We start from the raw sequence: 21,198 nt of genomic DNA, 5'->3' as shown, positions 1-21,198 counted from the left end.
TCTGCCTGATGTCGTTTATTTATTTGACAATCTAATAGAAAAGAGGTCAGTGTCCCTGACTAGGCAGGTATTGCATGCTTTAAAAATTCTTGAGACACAGAACTCGCTGGTCTAGACTAGAGGGATCCAAAATAGGATAGGCTGCCTTATAAAGTCTGCTTTACTTTACTAAGCTTTTCACATACACTACCTATGTGAGGTAGACCTAACACCTTTTCTAATGGTGTGAGGTATTAAAGTTCACAATTCGCCTTCCCAACAAATTATTTCTCTACAGGTCTACAACTGAATTAAATGTGAAGTGCATATTTTGTTCAGTGTTTTGAAATGTCACCAAGAGTATGAGCATGTTTAAACATGTGAAGACAATAAATATTAATCTAAAACTCATTTTCCAGGGAAAAAAATCTCCACCAGGTTAGAAAGCTACCTAAAAAGAAACTAACCTCCTCTTTCCACAAGCTCTCCTTACATTCCTAGCTGCCCTATTCTCCTGAGAGAGCTTCCATTTACTAAAAGTTGAAGAGAATCTTCTAGTTATAGAAGGAAACCAATAACTTTCAGAAAGTCCTTCACTGGAGTTCCACTTCTTACTGCTCTTTAGGAAAATAACTCACTAAAGCAGGGGTCCCCAAACTTTTTACACAGGGGGCCACTGTCCCTCAGACCGTTGGAGGGCCAGACTATAAAAAAAACAACTATGAACAAATCCCTACACACACTGCACATATCTTATTTTAAAGTAAAAAAACAGAATGGGAACAAATACAATATTTAAAATAAAAAACAAGTAAGTTTAAATCAACAAACTGACCAGTATTTCAATGGGAACTATGCTCCTCTCACTGACCACCAATGAAAGAGGTGCCCCTTCCAGAAGTGCGGTGGAGGCCAGATAAATGGCCTCAGAGGGCTGCATGTGGCCCACGGGCCGTAGTTTGGGGACCCCTGCACTAAAGCATATAACATTTTAAAAAGTTAGGTATGTACCTTAACATTTAACTCTTAGCAAATTAAGTTATAAGTATACTTTTTGCTCCGTTATACTTATCAATTACCAGTAAAACCACTGCTCCCCTGTCTCCCTATCACTGACAGTTGGGAGTATGTGCAAAAGGATAAAAAACTGGTGGAGGGGGGCAGGGAGAGATGAAAAATAGATGGATAAAACCTTGCCTAGCATTTCTGAGAAAATGCTAAAAGAGGCCTAGAAGTTCCGAACATATACACTTTGTGTGGAAGTCACAATTTTATTCACAGGTTAGGTATTAACTATAACTATGGACAAGTTATTTCACCTCTTTGGACTTCTATTTTGTCATCCATAAAATGGAGTGGATAACATTAACTTTAAGATACCTTCCCTCTCTAGTATTTTATGCACATTCCCCTCTAAAAAGAAAGGAAACCAATAAGTTATATTATTATTAATATTATATCCTAAGGAGATTTAAAAAGCCTATCTATGGGGCAAAGGTTATTTTTTCAATTAAAGAGATATAATCATGCTACATTCATCAATGTGACCAAAGTGTATATGACATAAGAGAGTTCCTATTTTAGTTATAGTAAGCATGATTCTTACCACGACTTTTGTAGCTTGCGCTGGTTTCCACTGTACAAGTGTGACTCCGCCACACAGCATAAAAACTGAAATCCACTGTAATTTGCTGAGGGTCCGGTTTAACATTAAAACAGTACATAAAGCGGTACAGGGAATCTTCAACTGGTAGGTAACCTAGAAACAAAATAATGAACTAATGAGCTTAGTTAACCTTAATATCTGACACAGCTATTTCTGGTATCATTAATAGAATTATCAAGAAAAATGTGTTAGTGTGATAAAGGATTAATAAAAATAATATCAACATAAAAACATTTTTTAAGATACTGCTCTTTTCATTATCATTTACTCCACTTACCTGGTATACTGCTGCATCCAGATTGCTAAGAGCTATGAAAGCCATGTTGTTCTGAACAGCGTACACTAATGATGGCACACTTAACTTCATAAGTTCTTTGGGGCTCCCCAAGACATTTTCTCTTAAAGATGTCTGGAATCTACCCAGACTACCAGTTTCTCTTTGAAAACAAAAGGGGGAAATGAGGGGTTAAGGAATAAAATTAAAAGAGAAGTCTTCACACACAGGATAGCTATAGAGAGCCCGCTGATGTAATTTTGCAAACTTACTTTGTTTTTTGTAATTTTCAAATAATTTTAAATTATAAAAAGAAATATAATAACAAGTTCATAAAAGAAAAACAATTATAAGTTCTATTTTGGAAAATATGAAAAACAATTAGGTTTACCATCATCAACATCTGGTCAAAGTTCCAGAAGTTTTTGAGTATATTAAATAATGAGACAGCAGGAAACCAAAAATGCTGGTATTACCCATAAAAAATGTAATCCCTGATACTTTAACTGTCATTACATCAAGCTCACCCTGATTTTCTTAATTAATCAGGTTGCATATCCATTTTTAAAGTTGATTTCTTTTTAAAATTACAATAGAGTTACACTGCAAACAAAAGGAAATGGCTTTGGTAGCTATGGAAGTTACTGGGGATAGGAATGGATAGATTCCGGTCAATATTATTTGCAAATTAGCTCAGTGCTTATGAAATACAGTAGACAATAAATCTTTAAGCATAGTCTCATAAAACTCAAGTACATATCTGTATAACTTTTCAAGAAATCTGAATAATTTATTAATACCAACAAAAATAAACTATATAAAGTATATAAAGTTCACTACTTAACTGCATATTGATTATGCATGCTCTTAACTATTCTTATTTTTCCTCAGAGGAACTAGATAATCTGGCTCATATTTCCCCCACTGTAAATCAGTTCACTTATTTCCTGAAAATAAAAATAAAACAATGTTTTATAATAAGCATCAACACCAAAAAAGTACATTATCAAAAGGGTTCCTAACCACAATTCACAATATTCTTAGGAGGACCATAATACTTTGTTGACCTGTTTTAACTCAAACTTTATGATAGTCACAATGAGCCTCTATATTTTTGGTTAACATATTAGAATTGTGATTGATTGAATTTTTTTCCTACAGAAACAATCACCAATGTTCTAAGGGGAAGGTGGGCAAAAAGTCCATAATGTTAAATTGACTACCTATGCCTATCCAGTGTGCAACACTCTAACCCCTAAGAAGATACTTAAGAAATTTGACTTGGCCACAGAAACAAAAGATATCCTTTTTAGTTACAGATCCTCCTCTGTTGGCCAAATTCAACCCGCTCCACACCACAATGGTAAATCTATGTGCTGAAGAGTAACACACACAGCTTGGTGGGAGACTATAAACTATCTGGAAGAGGAAAAGAATACCAGAAAGATTGCTCTACTGAGAAATTTTACATACTAAGGGTTTCCAGGTGTCTGAAGATTTGACACTCTTATTTTAATGCAAATCTAAGGTGTCCTACATATTTTCTCAACATTATTATGTAGAGTATAAACAATTTTTCAAAGAAGAAAATATTAAAGAGAAAAAGAAATTAAAATAATCAGAGAGGTCTAACCATTTTAACAAGGTAATCCACTAGAAAACATAATTGAACATTTCCTTTAATGTCACAGTTCTCACTAGTAAGTGATCATATGATAGCAGAGATGTAAATGTTACAGATTTTATGAAGTACAGGACACTGCTGTCACTGTCCTATACTTTTAATGCCCTAAAATGCTAATATAGATATATTGATAGAGCTTCAGCGTTCTTCCCCAAGAAGCTACTGACAAGTACATAATTGTACCCATCTCCCACATTTTATTGCCTTTCATGTCCCTTTACCTCTCCCACATAAGAGTCCCCAAATAGTGGCTATTTGTCCTTTCCTTAATCCCCTGCTATGGGCAATGCCATCTCAACTTCACCCACTTAGATAATCAAGCCTTCCAAAAGAATATGGCTACTTAGGGATCTAATTGCTATTTCTCTCTTTTTTTTTTCCCCTTGTGGGAGAGAGAGAGAGAGTCAGATAGAGGGACAGATAGGGACAGACAGACAGGAAGGGAGAGATGAGAAACATCAATTCTTTGTCGTAATTCTTTAGTTCATTGATTGCTTTCTCATACATGCCCTGACCGTGGGCCTTCAGCAGACCGAGTGACCCCTTGCTCAAGCCAGCGACCGGGGTCCAAGCTGGTGAGCTTTGCTCAAAGCAGATGAGCCTGCGCTCAAGCTGGTGACCTCGGGGTCTCGAAACTGGGTCCTCCACATCCCAGTCTGACGCTCTATCCACTGCACCACTGCCTGGTCAGGCTCTAGTTGCTATTTCTAATAACCATACCTACACCACCACTATTCAAAGATGCTGTAGTCCCTTTTCTCCCTGTCACTTTTTTCCTTATCTCTCTCCCAAACTTCCCAACTTTCACATAAAAAGAAAGGCTACAAGAAATAACCAGCCGAGTACTCCTTTCCTTCAGGGTGCAAACCAGTCAAGTACAGTGTGTTGGACTGACTTTCAGGTCTTTGGCTCTTCTGACTATAACCTTTACGTTTGATACTTAGGAGATACTTGTATGTTTGATACTCAGGAAGGCCATAGTATCTTTTTCTGGTTCCTTTGCTGATGTGGATATTAGAGAAGCCAAATTATACGTGGATGCTCACTAATGGAAAGCTCAGTTTCACTGTAGTACCTTAAATTACAGCAGTATTATATAATTATAAATAATACATTACAAAAAATGTCAGAAGATGCTAAAAGAATTTGTAAAAGAAAATAGAAGCTCAAGCATAACAGAAAAACATCAGAAAGTAGGATAAAGAAATTTAGGAGGTATAAGAACAAATAATATGTGTGAATCTTAGAACAGAAAGTTTTAAAGGAGATAAATGATTTCAGTATTAATCAGATTAAATTCTGCTTAATTTAACCATGTATTAATAATATATATATCTAAAAGCTTATATTTAGCTTTACTCACTACAGTTAAAAAGTAACAGCAATATGTTTCCAGAAAACACTAGTAATCATCAATCCTTTTCTTTTACTGTTAAGTAGACAAAAATAAATGGTCAATTCTGAATATACTACAGCCTTGAATATACTGTAAAAAGTAATACATGAAAACCAAAGGCTATTCTTTTTCTTCCACTTTTGTGCCCTGATATTTTCCTGGAAATTAAATCTCAAGTACTTTAATGAGTACCTTTTGTTAAAAACAAGTTTATTATATTTAATTATATCAATAACATTGCTAGATAAGATAAAGAATATGTATAATAAAAAAGCATATGCTAATTTTCGGATATAGCATTTCCCATTAAATTTCCTAGTTGGTGATTTTATCACAAAAATAGAATCTATGTGCAGCCTTTTGTTACCTGAAGAAATTCTGAAGCTCCATGTTGATTGCAGAGAGATTCCAAGGCCACCGCCCCCCCTAAATCTCCTAGCAAATGGCTGAAACCAATTCTTTCTGACCTATGTTTGGTCAAAAGTAGTCCTCATTGTTCCAGCTCCTCATCTGATGAGAACTACTAGGAGGCAAAAAATCCTTGGTTAGGTTACCAAGGCACTGTGCAAAATGGAACACAGCAGACGTTACTCATGAGCTTAAGAAATTTAAATCTTGTTTACAAGTTCTGTATCATCTGCAAAGTATAATTAACTCACATAAAAGACTTTGGGGCTAAGTAAAAAACCCAATAATGACGTCATTTGAGGACGAGAGAGGCAGTCAAAATGTAATCTCAGCAGAAGAAATAGAACAGGGCCGGATGATCTACAACATAAGTATTTGACAGCTATGTTAATTATTCTAGGTAATATCTGAAATAGAAAATAATTTTTTCCAACGTTATATGAATAGTAGCTCAAAGGTTTAAGATACGCTTGGTTTATTACTAAACATACCCAAAAGTATATGAGTATATGTACATTTCTACATCCTGCTAGGTTTAGTCTTCATAAACTGTGGTGAATAGCAAACAATGTAGAGTTGACTTTGAAAATGTTTCCTGAATTGTAGTAATAATTAGTTCTATGAAAAACCAAAACATTGGCCTGACCAGTGGTGGCACAGTGGATAAAGCGTCAACCTAGAACGCTGAGGTCGCCAGTTCAAAACCCGGGGCTTGCCCAGTCAAGGCACATATGGGAGTTGATGATTCCTGTCCTCCCCTCTTCTTTCTCTCTCTAAAATTGAATAAATAAAATCTAAAAAAAGAAAAACTAAAATATTTTAACTGTTGTACTGTTCATAATTCAAAACTTAAAAAATTAACTATTCACATAGCTTTTACAACACCAAACTACTAACATGCCCCCCACCAAAACAGGCTGTAGTGGTTTCCTTTCCAATTTAAAGTGATCTGATGTACTCGTACATGTGCACGACGGTGTATTTAAAAAGATAATTTCATCTTTGTAATAGCAGAAGACTGGAAATAATCCAATACTGGTATATCAACAGAGACTGGTATATATGATATATCCATAAAATGGAATATCATGCAGCTTTCAAAAAGAATAAGACAGATTTCTAGGTACTGACATGGAACAATCTCTAAGATAAAACATTAAATGAACAAAATAAAGTGCAGCCTAGTATACATTGTGTATATACACACAGAGCATATAACTAAAACTCACCGATTAGGCCATGTAAAACTTAAACCTTATTCATCAATGTTGCCATCCATTTATTCTTCCCAATACTCCCTTATTTCCTTGTAGTTCTCACTTAACTTCTCACCAAAATAAATGTTTGCATTTCAAAAATTACTAAGAATTTTAAGTAAAATAAAAAAACATGGGAAAACTGAAAATTACTAACAGAAACCAAAAAAACCTCATTAGTTTTTTTAAATTACAAAATTACACAGAAGCAGAAAAATAACCCAAGTATTCTAAAATAGTCTTTTTACTATATGCTCTAAAACTAAAGGCCCAGAGACATACACACACACACACACACACATATATACATAGATAGGTGTGTATATGCACGTACGTGTATTACCTAGCTCTGGTGCTGGAAGGGCCTAGAAGTAATGATACTCCAGTATCAATGGGCACACCTAGTGTCTAGATTGTGGTTTATAAATACCATTTATCTGCAAAATAAAAAGGAACAAGGCTTTGGTCCTGGCCGATTGGCTCAGTGGTAGAGCGTCGGCCTGGCATGCGGAAGTCCCGGGTTCAATTCCCGGCCAGGGCACACAGGAGAAGCGCCCATCTGCTTCTCCACCCCCCCTCTCCTTCCTCTCTGTCTCTCTCTTCCCCTCCTGCAGCCAAGGCTCCATTGGAGCAAAGATGGCCCGGGCGCTGAAGATGGCTCCCTGGCCTCTGCCTCAGGCGCTAGAGTGGCTCTGGTCGCAACAGAGCAACGCCCCAGATGGGCAGAGCATCGCCCCCTGGTGGGCATGCTGGGTGGATCCCGGTCGGCGCATGCGGGAGTCTGTCTGACTGCCTCCCCGTTTCCAGCTTCAGAAAAATGCAAAAAAAAAAAAAAAAAAAAGGAACAAGGCTTCAAGGCTTCTTGGAGAAATATATGATTTCAGAGTTGGGGAGGAAAGTATAGGATAAGTTTTGAACATCTTGTACTAAAAGGAACTGCTCAAACAATGAAAATATGTTGAAAGGAAGAGGAAAAAAAAAGAAGGAGAGAGGGAGGGAGAAAGGAAGGGAGGAAGGAAGGAGGGAGGGAGTTAGGGAGAAAGGAAAGGAAGAAGGAAAGAGGGAGGGAGGAGGAAGGAAAGAGGAAGGGAGAACAAAGGAGGGAGGGAGGGAGGGAGGGAAGGAAAAGGAAGAAAGAAGGGAAAAGAAATGGGGAGGGAGGGAAGGAAGGAGGAAGGAAGGAAGGAAGGAAGGAAGGAAGGAAGGGAGGGAGGGAGGGAGGGAGGGAGGGAGGGAGAAAGGGGAGAATAAAAAGTGGAGGGAGGGAGGGAAAGAAAAAAGAAAAGGGAAAGAAAAAAGGGAAAGGGAAGGAAGGAAAGAAAGAAGGGGAGGGGAGGGGAGGGGAGGGGAGGGGAGGGGAGGGGAGGGGAGGGGAGGGGAGGGGAGGGGAGGGGAGGGGAGGGGAGGGGAGGGGAGGGGAGGGGAGGGGAGGGGAGGGGAGGGGAGGGGAGGGGAGGGATTGCAGAAAGCTTGAAGAAGATCCCACTGTCCAAATCTGGAACAATTTGAGCATCAAAATAAATAATGATAATAATGGATTTCAGCCCATACAATAAAATAATCCATGAATCTATGCTGGGGGTGCAGTGGATATATAGGGAAGCTTCTTAGAGTAGAATGCCAACTAATGAATGTACAGAGAGTGATGGAATTAGGAATTTACCATTTGGCAACATTGATGGCCTATAAAACAAATGAATTTAAGTGTAATGAGAAACTGGATATTTACCCAGTCTCAATATCCCTCCACAAGATACTTACTAATTACAAAGAAAAAAGTCCCTTTATTTGGACAAACCTAGCAAGCACTACCTTACTCAAGAAATCAGTTACACCTGCTCAGACAGCTCGGTTGGTTGACCATCATCCCAATATACAAAGATTGTGGGTTTGATCCTGGGCAGGAAAAATACAGAAATGGATAAATGTTTCTGTTATTCTGTCTCCCTTCCTCTTTCTCTAAAATCAATAAATAAAGTAAAAAAATCAAAGTTAAATTACCAATAATGGGGCAAACAAATATTATGTGTCTCATGATACTCTGCACTGAGGAGGACACATCATTTCAGTGATATTACTGACACCCCCCCAAAAAAACCCTAAATTTAACTATAAGAAAGCATTCAATAAACATAAATTGTGGAACATTCCACAAAATAAATGAACTATGCTCTTCAATAATGTCAAGGATGGCCCTGGCCAGTTAGCCCAGTCAGTTGGAGAGTCATCCCAAAATGCCATGGTTCCATCCCTAGTCAGGGCACATATGGGAAGTAACCAATGAATGCACAGTTAAGTAGAACAAATGGATGTTTCTCTCTCTCTCAACCTCTCCCCCTCAAACCCTCCCCTTCCTGTCTCTCTAGAAAAAAAAAAAAGCTGTAAAAAAAGTCAAAAACATGAAAAAAGGCCCTGGTCGGTTGGCCTGGCATGTGGAAGTCCGAGCTTGATTCCTGGCCAGGGCACACAGGAGAAGTGCCCATCTGCTTCTCCACCCTTCCCCCTCTCCTTCCTCTCTCTCTCCTCCCCTCCACCGGAACCAAGTTGGCCGGGGTGCTGAGGACAGCTCCATGGCCTTTGCCTCAGGCATTTTAATGCCTCTGGCTGCAACAGAGCAACCACCAGATGGGCAGAGCATCGCCCCCTGGTGGGCATGCTGGGTGGATCCCGGTCAGGCGCATGCAGGAGTCTGTCTGACTGCCTCCCTGTTTCTAACTTTGTAAAAATACAAAAAATAAAACAAAACAAAAACCATGAAAAAAGATGGAGGAACTGTTCTAGATTAAAGGAAACTACAGATATGACAATTAGCTGTAAAGTGTGATTATTTTACCTTTAAAGGACATTAGTGGGAAATTAGCAAAGTCATCTGAGGACGGTGAATTAGATAATAGTATTGTATCAATACTGAACTCTCAATATTGATACTCTGATTATGTAAGAGAATGTCCTGTTTTTAGGAAATATGTCTTAAAAAATTTAGGGACAAATGGGCATCTTGTATAAAACCCTCAAACAGTTCAGGAAAATTATACACACACACATAAAAATACATAAACAGAAAGAACGTTAAACAGACATGGTAAAATGTTAACATTTAGGAATAAAAAAGAGAAAAAAGTCAAATTACTGAAAATTATTGAGATATTTAACAGTGCTACTGTTTATCTTTGTCCAAGCTAATAAAAAAAACTGCTTAATCATATCTTTGTTCTGAAAGACTCATACTTTGAAAATGAGAGATTGGGGGAACCTGTCTTCTAATCCTATCACTGCTATCACTTTCTAGGTGCCTTCCACAAATTATAACTTCTCTCAGCCTAAGGTTTCTCAGCACAGAATATGAAATATTAATAGCTACAGCTAAAATAAAGTTACGAGAATGATATGAAAATTAGCTGTAGAATAATGGCAATGTGATGCTCCTGATCTGTCCCCTTGAAAGTTCAACAAACTGAACAATTATAATGCAACAAAGGAACCCCAGCTGGGCTCACAGGTGTGCCTGAAAGATCCACGAATGGACTAAAGGTGGGAAAGGATGAAAAGGGGGGCAGAAGATAAAATGCATTCACAGTTGGCTCCAGAGAGGAGACAAACCCAGAGTGATTCGGTTTTATCTCTCTGCTGGACTACAGGGAGGAAGGAAGCTTGGAATGTTTGGATTTTGTCTGAGGGGTACAGAGAGAGAAACCTGGAGTAACTGGGTCTTCTTCTGCTGGAAGGAGCGGTGAGATAGAGGAACAGAGGGTGAAATAAACCAAAGCGGCCAGAACATAAGTCATGGCAAATATTACCGTGGTCTGCCTATAGCCCACACTCAGCAGAGACAGAAAGCTAAAGTGCAGCCCCCCAGCCTCCCAGATCCTGCCTCCCTCACCTCACAGCACAGATAGTGGCACAAGCCCCACAGCTACCTCTTCAGAGGTAGCTGAAGAACACAAGTGCTCTGTGTCTGGTCCCTGGGTCTGTTGAGACATGGGGAGGTGCACCCAGAGACTTCAGATCACCATTACTAAAGCTGGAAAGCTGGAAAGCTGAAACAGGAAAGCCAAAGCCATGAAGCTCTCACAACACACCCATCCACCAATGCAACTGCAGCCCTGCCTACATCATTGCAACAGCAACATCTCAGCAGAGGACAACCCAGGAATTTCACAGAGCTAAAACTAGTAATACAGTGACACCTACTGGAAGAAAACTCTTAAAACCATATTTTATTTTTATTTTTTTCTTATTCTTCTTTTCTCTTTTCCCCTTGTCCTTCTTTTCTCTTTTTCTTTTGAATTTCATTTTATTTAATTTTTATATTTTCTATTCTCACATTTTTCTAGGTGTTTTGTTTTTAATTTGTTTCCTGGTTTTCAATCTTTTCTGTGGTTTTTCTATTTTACTAGTCATAATATTTTGAATTTTTATATCTCTTATTGTATGTTTTTAATTTAGTTTTTCATAATTTTAGTTGTTCTGTTAGTGTTCTTAACAATACCACTCTCATATGCCATCAAGGAAGAAATTGAACACCATGGCTACATAAGACAGAAACGTAGTTCAGAAAGGAAATGAAAAATTCCAGGAAAAAAATCTCAATTACATGGAAACCTTAGAGTTAAATGATAGAGAATTCAAAATTGAAGTTCTGAAAATACTCAATGAGATGCGAGAAAACACCAATAGGCAACTTAATGAGCTCAGAAAACAAAATAAGGAGACTGAAACTTTAAGAACAAAGATGAAGCACTCAGTACATGAACTGAAAACTGAGTAGCCAGTTTACCTAGTAGAATAAGCCAGATAGAAGACAGATAGTGACATCAAAGACAGGCAACTAGAGATGCTACAGAGAAAAGAGGAGAGAGACTCACAAATTAAAAATTAATGAGAACTTTACAAGAATTGTCTGAATCCATCAGAAAGAGCAACATAAGAAAAATGTGCATATCAGAAGAAGAGAGGAGAAAGGAATGGAGAGCTTATTGAAACACATAATTGATGAAAATTTCCCAAGCCTATGAAAAAAGAGCCTTGAATCCAAGAAGCAAACACAATGCTGAGTTAGCTCACCCCAACAGACCTACTCCAAGGCACATTATAAAAATATAGTCACAAATCAATGACAAAGAAAAATCCTGAAAGCAGCAAAAGAAGAACATAACATATAAAGGAAAGTCCATTAGATTATCATCTTTTAGCTCTACAAGACAAAAGAGAGTAGACCCAAACATTCAAAATACTGAAATAGAGGAATTATCAGACAAAAATACTATATCCATCAAAGTTAGCCTTCAAATATGGAGAAATAAAAACTTTTGCAGACATATAAAAGCTGAGTGAATTTATCATCAGAAAATCCCCATTGCAGGAAATACTCAAGGAGGTTATTCAACCTTACGCAGAGAACAAAACAAATCAAAACTGTAAGTAAAAACTCCAACAAGGTAACAATAAAAACAAGGATAAACTGTGACAACAGTAACATGAAAGAGGAGAGGATAAAGATAAGCAGTAGCAAAGGAGGACAGAGTGCAGAAGCACAGGCCAAAGGACTCATGTACATATGAACGTTTTTCTCTTAATGACCTAAAGGTAACCACCTATGAAAAAGCCACTATTAAATACACAGCTTAAAAAAAAATAAAACAGGGGAAAGAAACATGGAATACCACCAAACAAAAACACCTGACAGAAACACAAAAGAGAAGAACCAAACGAGACACAGAGCTACCAGAAAACAAAACATAAAATGTTTAGAGGAAATCATCAAGTGTCAATAATCACTCTAAATGTAAGTGGACTGAACTCACCAATAGAGGCACAGAGTAACAGATCAAAAAACAAAACCCAACAATATGCTGCCTTTAAGAGACACATCTAATCTACAAGGACAAAAGTAGACTCAAAGTGAAAGGCTGAAAAACAATTCTCTAAGCCAGTGGTCGGCAAACTCATTAGTCAACAGAGCCAAATATCAACAGTACAAAGATTGAAATTTCTTTTGAGAGCCAAATTTTTTAAACTTAAACTACATAGGTAGGTACATTCCTTATTGAGGTAGCGCCTGCACGTGGTATTTTGTGGAAGAGCCACACTCAAGGGGCCAAAGAACCGCATGTGGCTCATGAGCCACAGTTTGCCGACCATTGCTCTAAGCAAATATCTAAAGAAACGCAGATGTAGCCATACTCATATCTAACAAAGGTGACTTCAAGATAACAAAAGTAACCAGAGACAAAGGTAACCAGAGACAAAGGTGGACATTTCATAATGATAAAGGGAATATTGTATCAAAAAGACATAACACTTCTTAATATATATACACTAAACCAGGGAGCACCAAAATATATAAGACATCTACTAAGTGATCTAAAAATACAAACAGTCAAAAACAGTCATACTTGGAGATCTCAACACACCATAGACAGTTTAAGATAGATCATCCAGACGGCAGAGGTGGCCGAGGGGGCGGACGTCGCTGTACGCGCACTGATACGATGAGTGTTGGGACCTGGCAGCTCAACATTTTCAGATTTTAGAGGTGACGTCACGGAAATGGCGCCGTGAGCAGCGCGTCCGACAGCTCTCCCCCAAATCACAACAAATTTATCAACTAGAAACAGAAAAATTTATCCTCGGAGCATTCCGGAGTTCCACACAAACTGATAGCGAAAGGACTGTTATCACTTGAATCTGAGAGACGAGGGTGTGGAGGAATCTACCACAGGGACGTTCTTTCAAACAGCAAGGAAGTGCGCCTGTGTGCTATCAATAAGACCACCCTCAGATGCCGATAAGAAAGAGGAAATCGAATATTATGGATACAAAAGAAAGAGAGGTAACACAAATAGATGTGGAAAAATCTATGGAGAAAAGACTTAACATATTGGAAGCCTTGGAGCTAAATGACAGAGAATTTAAAATAGAAATCTTAAAAATACTCAGAGATATACAAGAAAACACAGAAAGGCAATATAGGGAGATCAGAAAACAACTCAATGAACACAAAGAATATATTACCAAGGAAATTGAAACTATAAAAACAAATCAAACAGAAATGAAAAACTCAATTCACGAGCTGAAAAACGAGGTAACAAGCTTAGCTAACAGAACAGCCCAGATTGAAGATAGGATTAGTGAAATAGAAGACAAACAACTTGAGGCACAACAGAGAGAAGAAGAAAGAGACTCAAAAATAATAAAAAACGAGAAAGCCCTACAGGAATTGTCTAACTCCATCAGAAAGAATAACATAAGAATAATAGGTATATCAGAGGGAGAAGAGAAAGAAAATGGAACGGAGAATATACTCAAACAAATAATAGACGAGAACTTCCCAAGCCTGTGGAAGGAACTAAAGCCTCAAATTCAAGAAGCAAACAGAACACCAAGTTTTCTTAACCCCAACAAACCCACTCCAAGGCACATCATAATAAAGATGACACAAACCAATGACAAAGAAAAAATTCTCAAGGCAGCCAGGGAAAAGAAGAGTACAACATATAAAGGAAGGCCTATTAGATTATCATCAGATTTCTCAGCAGAAACTCTACAAGCAAGAAGAGAGTGGACCCCAATATTTAAAGCCCTGAAAGAGAGGAACTTTCAGCCAAGAATACTATACCCATCAAAGCTATCCTTCAAGTATGAAGGAGATATAAAAACATTCACAAATACAGAAAAGATGAGAGAATTTATCAACAGAAAGCCCCCACTCCAGGAAATACTAAAGGGGGTTTTCCAACCAGATTCAAAGAACAAAAGAAAACAACACCACAAGTAACAGCTCCACCAAGAACACAATAAAACCAAACTTAAACTGTGACAACAAAGGAAAAAAAGGGGGGAGAGGATGGAGATTAACAGTAGCAAAGGATGATGAAGTGCTGAAATACTTATAAGATAGGGTACTACAATGAATATGGTAGGTACCCTTTTCATTACTTAATGGTAACCACCCTTAAAAAAACCACCACAAAAACACTTGACTTAAAAAAGGTAGCAACAGAGGAAAGAAGTATGGAACACAAACAAACAAAAACAAATGATAGAAAAACAAAAGAGAAGAATCAAACTAGATACAAAGCTAACAGAAAGCAATTTATAAAATGGCAGTAGGGAACCCACAAGTGTCAATAATTACACTAAATGTAAATGGATTAAACTTACCAATAAAAAGACACAGAGTAGCAGAATGGATTAAAAAAGAAAATCCAACTATATGCTGCCTACAAGAAACACATCTAAGCAACAAGGATAAAAACAAATTCAAAGTGAAAGGCTGGAAAACAATACTCCAAGCAAACAACACCCAAAAAAAAGCAGGCGTAGCAATACTCATATCTAATAATGCTGACTACAAGACAGAAAAAGTACTCAGAGACAAAAATGGTCATTTCATAATGATTAAGGGGAAGTTGAATCAAGAAGACATAACAATCCTTAATATATATGCACCAAACCAAGGAGCACCAAAATATATAAGACAGCTACTTATTGACCTTAAAACAAAAACTAACAAAAATACAATCATACTTGGAGACCTCAATACACCGCTGACGGCTCTAGATCGGTCATCCAAACAGAGAATCAATAAAGATATAGTGGCCTTAAACGAAATACTAGAACACCTGGATATGATAGACATCTACAGGACACTTCATCCCAAAGCGACAGAGTATACATTTTTCTCTAGTGTACATGGAACATTCTCAAGAATTGACCATATGTTGGGCCACAAAGACAATATCAGCAAATTTAGAAAAATTGAAATTGTACCAAGCATATTTTCTGATCATAAAGCCTTGAAACTAGAATTCAACTGCAAAAAAGAGGGGGAAAAACCCACAAAAATGTGGAAACTAAACAACATACTTCTAAAAAATGAATGGGTCAAAGAAGAAATAAGCGCAGAAATCAAAAGATATATACAGACAAATGAAAATGAAAATACGACATATCAGAATCTCTGGGATGCAGCAAAAGCAGTAATAAGAGGAAAGTTCATATCACTTCAGGCCTATATGAACAAACAAGAGAGAGCCGAAGTAAACCACTTAACTTCACACCTTAAGGAACTAGAAAAAGAAGAACAAAGACAACCCAAAACCAGCCGAAGAAAGGAGATAATAAAAATCAGAGCAGAAATAAATGAAATAGAGAACAGAAAAACTATAGAAAAAATCAATAAAACAAGGAGCTGGTTCTTTGAAAAGATCAACAAAATTGACAAACCCTTGGCAAGACTCACCAAGGAAAAAAGACACAGGACTCAAATAAATAAAATCCAAAATGAAAGAGGAGAGATCACCACAGACATCATAGAAATACAAAGAATTATTGTAGAATACTATGAAAAATTATATGCCACCAAATACAACAATCTAGAAGAAATGGATAAATTCCTAGAACAATACAACCTTCCTAGACTGAGTCATGAAGAAGCAGAAAGCCTAAACAGACCAATCAGCAGGGAGGAAATAGAAAAAACTATTAAAAATCTCCCCAAAAATAAAAGTCCAGGCCCAGACGGTTATACTAGTGAATTCTATCAAACATTCAAAGAAGACTTGGTTCCTATTCTACTCAAAGTCTTCCAAAAAATTGAAGAAGAAGCAATACTTCCAAACACATTTTATGAGGCCAACATAACCCTCATACCAAAACCTGGCAAGGATGGCACAAAGAAAGAAAACTACAGACCAATATCTCTAATGAATACAGACGCTAAAATACTAAATAAAATACTGGCAAACCGAATACAACAACATATTAAAAAAATAATACATCATGATCAAGTGGGATTCATCCCAGAATCTCAAGGATGGTTCAACATATGCAAAACGGTTAACGTAATACACCATATCAACAAAACAAAGAACAAAAACCACATGATCTTATCAATAGATGCAGAAAAGGCTTTTGATAAAATACAACACAATTTTATGTTTAAGACTATCAACAAAATGGGTATAGAAGGAAAATACCTCAACATGATAAAGGCTATATATGATAAACCATCAGCCAACATCATATTAAACGGCATAAAACTGAGGACTTTCTACCTTAAATCAGGAACAAGACAGGGTTGTCCACTCTCTCCACTCTTATTCAACGTGGTGCTAGAAGTTCTGGCCAGAGCAATCAGACAAGACAAAGAAATAAAAGGCATCCATATCGGAAAAGAAGAAGTAAAACTATCACTTTTTGCTGATGATATGATCCTATACATCGAAAACCCGAAGGACTCCACAAAAAGATTATTAGAAACAATAAACCAATACAGTAAGGTCGCATGATACAAAATTAACATACAAAAGTCCATAGCCTTTTTATATGCCAACAATGAAATATTAGAAAACGAACTCAAAAAAATAACCCCCTTCACGATTGCAACAAAAAAAATAAAATACCTAGGAATAAACATAACAAAGAACGTAAAGGACCTATATAATGAAAATTACAAAGCATTGTTAAGGGAAATCGAAAAAGATACAATGAGATGGAAAAATATTCCTTGTTCTTGGATAGGAAGAATAAATATAATCAAAATGGCCATATTACCCAAAGCAATATACAAATTTAATGCAATTCCCATCAAAATTCCTATGAGATTTTTTAAAGAAATGGAACAAAAAATCATCAGATTTATAATGGAAATATAAAAAACCCCGAATAGCCAAAACAATCCTAAGGAAAAAGAATGAAGCTGGGGGCATTACAATACCTGACTTTAAACTATATTATAGGGCCACGATAATCAAAACAGCATGGTATTGGCAGAAAAATAGACACTCAGACCAATGGAACAGAATAGAAAGCCCAGAAATAAAACCACATATATATGGTCAAATAATCTTTGATAAAGGGGCCAACAACACACAATGGAGAAAAGAAAGCCTCTTCAACAAATGGTGTTGGGAAAACTGGAAAGCCACATGCAAAAGAATGAAACTCGACTACAGCCTGTCCCCGTGTACTAAAATTAATTCAAAATGGATCAAAGACCTAAATATAAGACCTGAAACAATAAAGTACATAGAAGAAGACATAGGTACTAAAATCATGGACCTGGGTTTTAAAGAACATTTTATGAACTTGACTCCAATGGCAAGAGAAGTGAAGGCAAAGATAAATGAATGGGACTACATCAGAATTAAAAGTTTTTGCTCAGCAAGAGAAACTGATATCAAAATAAACAGACAGCCAACTATATGGGAACTGATATTTTCAAACGACAGCTCAGATAAGGGCCTAATATCCAAAATTTACAAAGAACTCATAAAACTCAACAACAAACAAACAAACAATCCAATAAAAAAATGGGAAGAGGACATGAACAGACACTTCTCCCAGGAAGAGATACAAATGGCCAACAGATATATGAAAAGATGCTCAGCTTCATTAGTTATTAGAGAAATGCAAATCAAAACTACAATGAGATACCACCTCACTCCTGTTAGATTAGCTATTATCAACAAGACGGGTAATAGCAAATGTTGGAGAGGCTGTGGAGAAAAAGGAACCCTCATTCACTGTTGGTGGGACTGTAAAGTAGTACAACCATTATGGAGGAAAGTATGGTGGTTCCTCAAAAAACTGCAAATAGAACCTTATGACCCAGCAATCCCTCTACTGGGTATATACCCCAAAACCTCAGAAACATTGATACATGAAGACACATGTAGCCCCATGTTCATTGCAGCACTGTTCACAGTGGCCAAGACATGGAAACAACCAAAAAGCCCTTCAATAGAAGACTGGTTAAAGAAGATGTGGCACATATACACTATGGAATACTACTCAGCCATAAGAAATGATGACATCAGATCATTTACAGCAAAATGGTGGGATCTTGATAACATTATAAGGAGTGAAATAAGTAAATCAGAAAAAAACAAGAACTACATGATTCCATACATTGGTGGAACATAAAAATGAGACTAAGAGACATGGACAAGAGTGTGGTGGTTACCAAGGGTGGGGGGGAGGGAGGACATGGGAGGGAGGGAGGGAGAGAGTTAGGGGGAGGGGGAGGGGCACAGAGAACTAGATAGAGGGTGACGGAGGACAATCTGACTTTGGGCGAGGGGTTTGCAAAATAATTTGATGACAAAATAACCTAGACATGTTTTCTTTGAATATATGTACCCTGATTTATTAATGTCATCCCATTACCATTAATAAAAATTTATTAAAAAAAAAAAAGAAAAAAGATAGATCATCCAAACAGAAAATCAGTAAAGAAATAGCCTTAAAACGACACACTGGACCAAATGTACATAAAAGACACTTACAGGTCATTACATCCCAAAATGTCAGATTATACATTCTTCTCCAGTGTATAGGAAACATTCTCAAGAATAGATCATATGTTGGACCACAAAACTAACATCAAAAAATTCAAGAAGACTGACATTATACAAAGCTTATTTTCTGATCACAAGGCTTTGACATTAAAATTCAACAGTAAAAAAGTAAAGAAACACACAAAAGTGTGGAAATTAACATACTTCTAAAATATGACCGAGTCAAAGAAGAAATAAAAGCAGACATCAAAAGATAAATAAAGCCGTGGCCGGTTGGCTCAGCGGTAGAGCGTCGGCCTAGTGTGCGGAGGACCCGGGTTCGATTCCCGGCCAGGGCACACAGGAGAAGAGCCCATTTGCTTCTCCACCCCTCCGCCGCGCTTTCCTCTCTGTCTCTCTCTTCCCCTCCCGCAGCCAAGGCTCCATTGGAGCAAAGATGGCCCGGGCGCTGGGGATGGCTCTGTGGCCTCTGCCTCAGGCGCTAGAGTGGCTCTGGTCGCAATATGGCGACGCCCAGGATGGGCAGAGCATCGCCCCCTGGTGGGCAGAGCGTCGCCCCTGGTAGGCGTGCCGGATGGATCCCGGTCGGGCGCATGCGGGAGTCTGTCTGACTGTCTCTCCCTGTTTCCAGCTTCAGAAAAATGGAAAAAAAAAAAAAAAAAAAAAAAGATAAATAAAGAGAAATGAAAATGACAACAGGACATATCAAAATTTCTAGGATGCAACAAGAGTAGTAATAAGAGGGAAGTTAATATCATTACAGACTTACATTAAGAAAAAGAGAGATTCAAAGTAAACAACCTAACATCAAATCTTAAGGAACTACATAAAGAAGAACAAAGGCAACCCAAAGTCAGCAGAAGAAAAAAATAGTAAAAATTAGAGTAGAACTAAATGAAATAGCAAAAAAACTATAGAAAAAAATTAATGCAACAAAGAGCTGTTTCTTTGAAAAGATCAATAAAATTGACAACCTTCTGGCTAGTCACTAAGGAAAAATGAGGAAAGACTCATATACACAAAATCTGAAATGAAAGAGGGGAAATTACCACAGACATCATGGATATACAAAGGATCATAGCAGAACACTATAAAAGATTATATGCCATCAAATTCAACAACCTAGAAAATATGAATATATTCCTAGAACTATATAATCTTCCTAGACTGAGTTAGAAAAAAGTGGAAAACCTAAATAGACTTATAAGCTGGGAGAAAATAGAAACAATTATCAAAAATCTCCCCCAAAACAAAACTCCAGAACCAAGTAGCTACACCAGTGAATTCTACCAAACATTCAAAGAAGATTTGGTACCTATCCTTCTCAAAGCCTTCCAAAAAACAGAGGAAGAAGCAATATTCCCCAACACATTTTATATGAGGCCAACATAACCCCCATACCAAAAGTTGGCTAGGACAACACAAAAAAAGAAAATTACAGGCCAATATCTCTAATAAACATAGATACACAAATCCTAAACAAAATACTAGCAAATCACAACACATTAAAAAAATACATCACATTCAAGTGGGATTCATTCCAGGAACACAAGGATGGTTCAACATACAGAACTTGATCAACATGATACACCATATCAACAAAACAGAGAACAAAAATAATATGACCCTATCAATAGGTGCAGAAAAGGCATTCAATAAGATATAACATCACTTTATGTTTAAAACACTCAGTAAAATTTTAATAGAAAGAAAGTACTCAACATAATAAAGGCCATATAGGACAAACCATCAACTAATATCATACTAAATGGTAAAAAAAATTCAGACTTTTCCTCTAATATCAGGAACAGGACAAGGTTGCCCACTCTCTCTACTCTTATTCAACTTAGTTCTGAAAGGTTTAGCCAGAGTATTCAGGCAAGAGAAAGAAGTAAAAGGTATCCATATCAGCGAAGAAGAAAAAATGTATCATTTTTTGCAGATGACATGATCTGCAAAGACTCCAACAAAAAACTATTAGAAACAATAAACCAATACAGTAAAGTCGCAGGATACAAAATCAATATAGAAAAGTCTACTGCTTTCCAATATACCAATGATGAAGCTTCGGAAAACAAACTTAAAAAATTAATACCTTTTACAATTGCAGCAACAACAAAGACACCCAGGAATAAACTTAACAAAGGATGTGAAGGACGTATATATGAAAACTATAAAACCTTACTGAAATACATTGAAAAAGACATAATGAAATGAAAAAATATTCCATGTT

General features: G+C 37.1%; 1 protein-coding gene across 4 annotated transcripts in view; it reads right to left on the bottom strand.

Moving 5' to 3' along the window:
• SLC35A1 (solute carrier family 35 member A1) overlaps nt 1–21,198 on the bottom strand; it is a 48,048-nt gene that overhangs the window by 10,758 nt on the left and 16,092 nt on the right. For 3 of the 4 annotated variants that reach the window (XM_066254237.1, XM_066254235.1, XM_066254236.1), the window contains 2 exons: nt 1,923–2,082; nt 1,586–1,738 (listed from right to left, as the gene is read on the bottom strand). In XM_066254237.1, coding sequence (XP_066110334.1) covers nt 1,586–1,738; nt 1,923–2,082 — 313 coding nt within the window. Of the gene's footprint in view, nt 1–1,585; nt 1,739–1,922; nt 2,083–5,366; nt 5,503–21,198 lie in introns of those variants that run through there. The other variant, XM_066254238.1, reaches the window with a different exon arrangement.

This window comes from Saccopteryx bilineata, chromosome 1 (genome assembly GCF_036850765.1).
Source record: "Saccopteryx bilineata isolate mSacBil1 chromosome 1, mSacBil1_pri_phased_curated, whole genome shotgun sequence".
NCBI lineage: Eukaryota > Metazoa > Chordata > Mammalia > Chiroptera > Emballonuridae > Saccopteryx > Saccopteryx bilineata.
This window is presented reverse-complemented; position numbering and strand designations above follow the sequence as displayed.